Raw genomic sequence first — 7,456 nt, forward strand, 5'->3', positions numbered from 1 at the left:
GACCGGGGAGTTCTCACTGAACGGTGTCAGCATGGGCAAGCGGGTGGCAGTGGTGTTAGCCGGCTGCGGAGTGTTCGATGGGAGTGAGATCCATGAAGCTTCGGCTGTGCTAGTGCACTTGAGCAGGGGAGGAGCCCAGGTAAAGGAAGTGCAAAACTACTTCATAACTAATGAATTCATTATATAATTAGATATGAATTCTTACTACACCTTCTTCTTATACTAATATGGGAGCATGTCCACCAACAGTGGGCAAACCATGGTAACTGATTTCAGTTCATGGTAATATAGTACAGGTATAGGACCCATTATCCAGAATGCTCGGGACCAAGGGAAACCAAGGGTTTCTGGATAAGGGGTCTTTCTGTAATTTAGATCTTCATACCTTGTCTACTAAAAAATCAATAAAACATTAATTAAACCCAATAGGATTGTTTTGCCTCCAATAAGGATCAATTATATCTTAGTTGGGATCAAACACAAGGCACTGTTTTATTATTACAGAGAAAAAGGAAATCAATTTTAAAAATCGCAAGTATTTGATTAAAATGGAGTCTATGAGAGACAGGCTTTCCGTAATTCGGAGCTTTCTGGATAATGGGTTTCCGGATAAGGGATCCCATACCTGTATAACAATAAGGAATATGTTCTGTATATTGTTTTTGGAGTGCAAATACACATAAGGTAAATATGAGGTAAATATGCTTCCTGATGCTATGGTTATGTATGGGGAAGAAAGATAACCTGGTTGGAAAGGATGGGTTTTTGTTTTTGTTTTTTTTTTTTATAACAGGAAAAGGTGTCAACCCTATGCAGTGTAGGTAGGCCCTGCTTATTGACCCCAAACACATACTTATTCCCAGCCCCTTGGCGTGGCGGCGCGATTTCGCGCAAATCGCCGAAAAAGACTCGCGAGTCTTTTTCGGCGATTCCCGGAAATCGCCCCGCCGCGTCTGCCATCCCGCCGGCGACTTACATGTTCGCCGGTGGGATGGCAGGGGTAGGCAACTCGGGGAGATTAGTCGCCCGCGAACAGGGCGTTTTATCGCGGGCAACTAATCTCCCCCGTGTGCCAGAGCCCTTAATCCAGATGGAACCCTTATCTCCTGCATTTGTGTAGTTGAAGCTAATCTAATTTTGAACCTCTGTGAAGATTGCACCTAAGATGATAACAGTGTTACGTGGATGCAACATACCTGATGTGCAGTTGCATATTGACCTGCCATAGATAAATAATTGGCAGAGCTATGTTTTGTATGGTGTAATATAGACCAATCACATCACTACTTTTAATAGGCCTAAAATGAGCTAAAATTCATGCAGTGCTTTATTAGTGCTCCGGGTTCAGTATATATTTTTCAGTCCTGTATCTCTCATGCCTGCAATTTGATTGCCAGCAACTTCCCTTTTCTTCATTGTAGGTATCAGAATAATAACTATATTTCTCTTGGGTTGTTTTTCTTTATACCAGGTAAAGATTTTTGCCCCCAACATAGAGCAGATGCATGTAGTGGATCACTTTAAAGGAAACCCCACAGAAGAGAGAAGAAACGTTCTGGTTGAAAGTGCAAGACTTGCACGTGGGAATATTCAGGATTTAGCAGAGCTTGTGGTTGATCAAATTGATGCAGTTATTTTCCCAGGTAGGGCTGTTTTATTTATACATGAAGGAATGCTAGGAAGTGTCTCTTCAGGTACCCATGTAGAAATACACTATTCATTTCTTTGGCTTTGTAATATTAATGGTGAGCATAGATCAATATGTTGTAGAGGATATTGAGGCAAATTTTTGATTTTTATTAAACATTGATCTGAACCACTTTAGAAATGTTATTTTGCTTAGCCCCATGACATTCCTTGAGCCCTAAATAACTTCAGTATGCACCTTTCTGGTGTCTGTGATTTTGTTGGGCAAGCCTTGCCTTGTCTTTCAAGAGCTTAAAGAAGAAGGAAAGGGTTAATGACTGGGGTTCCCAAAGGTTAGGCACCTTCCAGTGATTGTAATCACTTGCCTAATACCCTGGACCAGTGCTCCTGTTAGCACGGGGTACTTTTTAGCGAGCAAAGCATAGCAATTGATTTCTTCAATGCCCCTGGGCAGACACCTTATTGAAAATAAGGGCCTTTTTGTCAAAAGTTCAGCTTTTCGCTCTAGTGTGCATCTGCACCTTTCTGAAGAAAGAAGAAGCAGGAAGAGGATCATTCTGTGGTATAAGAAACCCGGGCCGGTGCAGTTAAGTAAATACAGCCTACTATTTGGCACCCCCGTAACCCTTTCCTTTTGCTTCAACTAGCTGGCATAGTTATAAAGCTGTGTAAAAAGCAGAGCAGAAATGCAAAATATGCAAAACTGGCATAGTTAGTAAAATGATATAATATATGTATGTTATAAAAGAACATGATGAATAATAATTAATATCCACCACTGCAGAGGTTTTCTGGATAGGGCTTGCAGAAAGTTCAGGTTTTTAGTGACAGAGGAGGTCAGCAAGTGAGCAACTGTGCAACTGTGCAATGTTAGCTACAGTCTCAGATTTTTGAAATTGGTGGCATCTTTGGTTCAGGCCATCTGGTCAGTGAAACAATGAGACTTGAAAGGAGAAGGGACATTTACCTGCAAGTTAAAAGAAAATTCAAAATTACAGACTTGTTTCAAAAGTTGAAATGGTCCAAAACTATTTTGCTCTTTCAATTTTTCTTTTAAAATGTGTTCTTAATGGTTGTCTGTTAATGCACTAAGCTCGCTAAATGTCTTTTTTTTTTTTCTTTTCTTAATTAAGGAGGGTTTGGAGTTGCTAAAAACTTGTGTTCATGGGCTGTAGATGGAAATAAATGCACTGTAAATGAACAAGTGAAAGCTACACTTCAAGCTTTTAACCAGGCCAAGAAACCTATAGGGCTGTGCTGCATTTCCCCCGTGCTTGCTGCCAAAGTGTTCCCAGGCTGTGAGGTCACAGTTGGAAAAGATAGCAATGAGGATGGAAGGTAATGTTACAAAAAAGTGATGCCTTTTCAAGAGTTTTTTCTTCTCTTGACATCTAAGGGTACAGTGACAAAAATTCTCTTTAAACCTACACGATTTATGAAATAAGATATTTTGAGTAGAATACAAGTTGCCCTCTATTTCGAAACTCTGCTAAGATTGTTATGGATAATAGGCAGTAACCAGTTGACCTACATTCCAATTTTTCTTTTTATTCTGCATTATACTGTATTTAGTGGAATATGCTTAAAAAGGCTCATTTTCACTCTTTTCTTTCTGATAAAAATGCTCATCTATTGATTCTTAGATTCCATGTTTGGAGACTTTTAGAGACGGACAGTTATTTTGTTTAATGGCAAATAAAGGTCCTAGTTGGCCTAAGCTTGTTTTACTAAAATAAGGACTGTTGTGTGCCTCTTAAGCTACCCTTTCATAGTCTGTTTCTGTAGCATGACTCTACTATTTTTAAAAATCCATAGTGGGAGCGGGGGATCTACGCATATGACCCCGATACTCTGCTTACTGGAGGAGGAGTGTAGTGCTGAAGAAACGTGGATTGGGTTCTGCTTCCGCTGCTGAGGCCTTGTAACCAGCACAGCAGCAGTGACCTAATAATAACTAAACTGGAGCCTTTACTTTACATTTAAACTTTAATTTAACATTTATCAATCAACTGTTTTCATTTTTCCATGCTTTTATATATCTTATTTGACTCTACTAGTCATTTCTTTTCATATTTCAGATTTTCTTTTCCCTCTTTTTATGACCAGGTTTCCAGATGCTGAAACTGCTGCTGCTATACAAGAACTTGGATGCAAGCATATCTGCAAAGATGTGAATGAATGCCATGTGGATGCCAGCAACAAAATAGTTACCACCTGTGCTTTTATGTGCAAAGCACCGCTGCATGAGATTTTTGATGGGATTGGGGTAATGGTTGCAAGTGTTTTGGAACTGGCTTAAACTGTAAATCCCCAGTGTCTGAATAAACAATATTACACTCTTTATTTCCTGAAGCAACAAGTGTTTGTCATAATTTTCCTGGAATTTTGTTTATTTTATAGTTATAAATCTGAGTACTTATATTACCACCAATTAACTATCACCCCTGAATCTTCCTCTTCATTGACCCTTGTCCTTTAGAATTAAAGGAGAAGGAAAGGCTAATAAAGAGTTAATCTCAAGCTGCAGGCATACCTGCAGTTCTCTCAATAGGGCCCTTAAGTCTCCCCATATTTCTCCCATTCAGATGATCAGAAGCCTCATAGGAAAAAAAAACAACTTGGAGCTCTGTAAAGAAAGTTCCCATAATGCCTCGCTCCTGCACCACGACCTGTGTACTTGCACAGTTTGTAAGACTATGAGGAAGCTTCCTACTGATTGGCTCAGATCACACATTCCTAAAAGGGGGGGGGATGGAGCTGTGTCTCTGGCACAGGAAAACAAAGAGACAAGAAATCCTGTTTCCTTTGACAGAGAAGTCAGTGCAGCCTGTGTGCTTATGGCTGATTTTACATAAAGCTTTCTGATAAAGCTTGGTTAGTTTTTACCTTTCCTTCTTTTTTAATTCTGACACTTCAAATCCAGTCTATTTGGGAATTTTCTAAAAATCATATCTAGCTGGCCTATTGTTTCGTTTAGTTTGATAAATCCAGTTTGAGTTACTTTTTTTTTTAAATTCTGTCCAATCCTGCTGGGATTCTCAGACTCCTAAATAAAGTGTCAGATATTAAATCCAGTAGGAAGTTATGGACAATGTTTATTTTTCTTTTAAAATCAACAGTTAATTTGCTCACTATTGCTGTTGATATAATTTAATTTAAAGCAAAAATGCACTTTTCTATGTTTTTGAGGAGAATTTAAACCAGTTCAGAACAATTTGTTATCTGTGTTTAATAAATCAAAAAATTGTTATGGATCATTGGTTAAAAAAGTCCTTTTGAGTAAGGAGCACATTGGCACATTGATACAGTTCTTCTGCAGTATGATCTGATTGTTGAAGGGATGTATTAATATTTACAATTATATATTTTATATATTCACAGAAATGAAAGTAGAACTTTGAGGCAGATGAATCATACAGCACTATTTATTATAGTCTTTACAGGCTTGTTGTCATCAAGTGTGTCTTGGGGGAATCCATTGTTAGGGTTCTATTCTGGAAATGTCTGGAGTGACTGGAGGTGGGGGCAGTCAAAGGAATAACAGAAGTATGATTTAAAAAACAATCTAGGAGATGCTGAATTCATAATTTGGCCAAATACCAAATCCAAACCTTAGGGGCAGATTTATCAAAATATGAGTTTAGAGCTGAACACATAAAGACTCATCCACATTCTATTAATTCCTATGGGATTTTTAGAAGCGTATTTTTTTAATGGTGAGTTCTAATTTTCATTTCAGGAGCTAATAAATAGGGTTCTAAAAATCCCACAGGAATGAATACAACACGGGCGGCAGAAAACCGAACTATGGGCGTCAGCATTAGATTCTGGCAGGGCCTCGATCGAAAGGTGAACACAATAATGTGCATATTTATTTACAGTATAAATGAATAAAAAAGGAATACAATTTATAGTGTGGGTCACTGGAAAATGATTATACTGTAGATTTCTTTATATCAGTTATTCAGATAGCATTTCCTGCTCTTCTGCCCTTCTATTTTAAGTTCCAATGGCATAGAGGTAGTAATGTATTTTGTTAGATGAAATAAGGATATTCAAGGCAAGGAAAAAAGACTAGGGTGATTAAGATACCCTCAGCAGCCAGATCAGATGGAGAAAAGAATGATTTAGTATAGAAGATTGCAGACAGGAAAACAGTTAAGGGTGAAGACACATGGAGCCACTTATTAGCAGCTACTTGTCATGGCTACATGTATGCGTGACAAGTAGCTGCTGCTTGTAGCTCTGTGTCTTCACTCTAAGGGCAGTGCCACATGGGGAGATATGTTGCCCAGCGACAAATCTTTGTTGCCTCTCAAGGAAACTTCGGGTGACTTTAGGTAACAAAGCAACGAGTATGCCATGCCATCCCACCCCACCAGGGATTTACATTTTTGCCGGTGGGATGGCATTGCATTGTCTCTACATGTGTTTTGGCAGGGGATTTACTGGTGTTTAGTAGCCTTGACAAGTAGCTGCTACTAAGTAGCTCTGTGTGTCTTTACCCTAAGGGCAAAGATGCAGGGGGCAAATATTCAATGCGTCTTTTAAGTAAATCTGTAGTGGATACTAATCGCAGTTACTTTGCTTCCATAGGCTACTCTAGAAGTCGCCATGACTAAATGCTCGTGAGTGTTCGCTGTGCAGATTAGTTGCTGGGACTTTTTAAAAAGTTGTGACTAATCGCCCCATGTGTTTTTGCCCTAAGAGTTTGTGAAGTCAGAAATTAAGGGGTGGTTCACCTTCAAGTTAATTTTTAGTATACAATGGCCTACTCTTAGCAACTTTTGAATTGGTCTTCATTTTTGTATTTGTTATAGCCAAAAAGCTCTGGGAGGCTGCAAGTATAATGTTACATAGTTACTTTTAAAAAAGTCCATCAAGTTCAACCCAGCACACACAAACCTATACTGAACTATCTATACACGACATACATAAACCATATATACCAAAATCAATACTAACTGTAGATATTAGTATCACAATAGCCTTGGATATTATGCTTGTTCAAGAACACATTCAAGCCCCTCTTAAAGACATTAACAGAATCTGCCATTACCACATCACTAGGAAGGGCATTCCACAACCTCACTGCCCTCACCGTGAAAAACCACCTACGCTGCTTCAAATGGAAGCTCTGTTCCTCTAATCTAAAGGGGTGGCCTCTGGTGCGTTGATTGTTTTTATGGGAAAAAAGAACATCCCCTATCTGCCTATAATCCTCTTTAATGTACTTGTACAAAGTAATCATGTTCCCTCGCAAACGCCTTTTTTTCCAGAGAAAACAACCCCATGTATGTTACTATGTTACTATGTAGTCTGGCAAGATCTGTTACACATAAAACCATGCTGGCACAAACTTATAGTATTGTGATTTGCAATGTATTCAAGTACCCTACGCCTTATTACCCCTTCCAAAAGCTTTCCTACCACTGATGCCAGACTAACAGACCTATAGTTTTCAGGGTGAGAACGGCATCCATTTTTAAATAACGGCACCACGTTAGCAATTTCCTAGTCTCTCGGCACCATACCAGACCTCAATGAATCCTGAAAAATTAAGTAGAGAGGTTTGGCAATCACAGAGCTAAGCTCATTTAATACCCTGGGATGAATACCATTCAGTCCTGGACCTTTGTTTACCTTTACATGTTCAAGTCTTTTTTGAATTTCCTCCTGAGTGACCCATGCATCATTAGTCTCTGCAGCATTATCTCAAAGGAGACCATGTTATGATCACTGCTCCCCAAATGCTCACCCACACAAATGTTAGAGATGAGTTCAGTATTATTAGATATCCCCAGGTCCA

General features: G+C 39.0%; 1 protein-coding gene across 1 annotated transcript; it reads left to right on the forward strand.

Annotated features, from left to right (window-relative positions):
* The first annotated feature begins 4 nt into the window (after positions 1-4).
* On the forward strand, positions 5-3,999 carry LOC100490530 (ES1 protein homolog, mitochondrial-like). The gene is made up of 4 exons (XM_002931936.5): positions 5-139; positions 1,472-1,643; positions 2,781-2,985; positions 3,754-3,999. The coding sequence occupies exons 1-4, from the start codon at positions 32-34 to the stop codon at positions 3,944-3,946; spliced, it is 678 nt and encodes a 225-aa protein (XP_002931982.2). The 5' UTR covers positions 5-31; the 3' UTR covers positions 3,947-3,999.
* Positions 4,000-7,456: the final 3,457 nt, after the last annotated feature.

Source organism: Xenopus tropicalis, chromosome 2 (genome assembly GCF_000004195.4).
Source record: "Xenopus tropicalis strain Nigerian chromosome 2, UCB_Xtro_10.0, whole genome shotgun sequence".
In the NCBI taxonomy this organism is placed as follows: Eukaryota; Metazoa; Chordata; class Amphibia; order Anura; family Pipidae; genus Xenopus; species Xenopus tropicalis.

Coding starts and splice junctions, on each gene's coding strand:
- LOC100490530 (XM_002931936.5), top strand. CDS start 32: ATGGGCAAGCGGGTGGCAGTGGTGTTAGCCGGCTGCGGAGTGTTCGAT. Junction 140..1,471: donor TGAGCAGGGGAGGAGCCCAG/GTAAAGGAAGTG, acceptor TCTTTATACCAG/GTAAAGATTTTTGCCCCCAA. Junction 1,644..2,780: donor TGATGCAGTTATTTTCCCAG/GTAGGGCTGTTT, acceptor TTCTTAATTAAG/GAGGGTTTGGAGTTGCTAAA.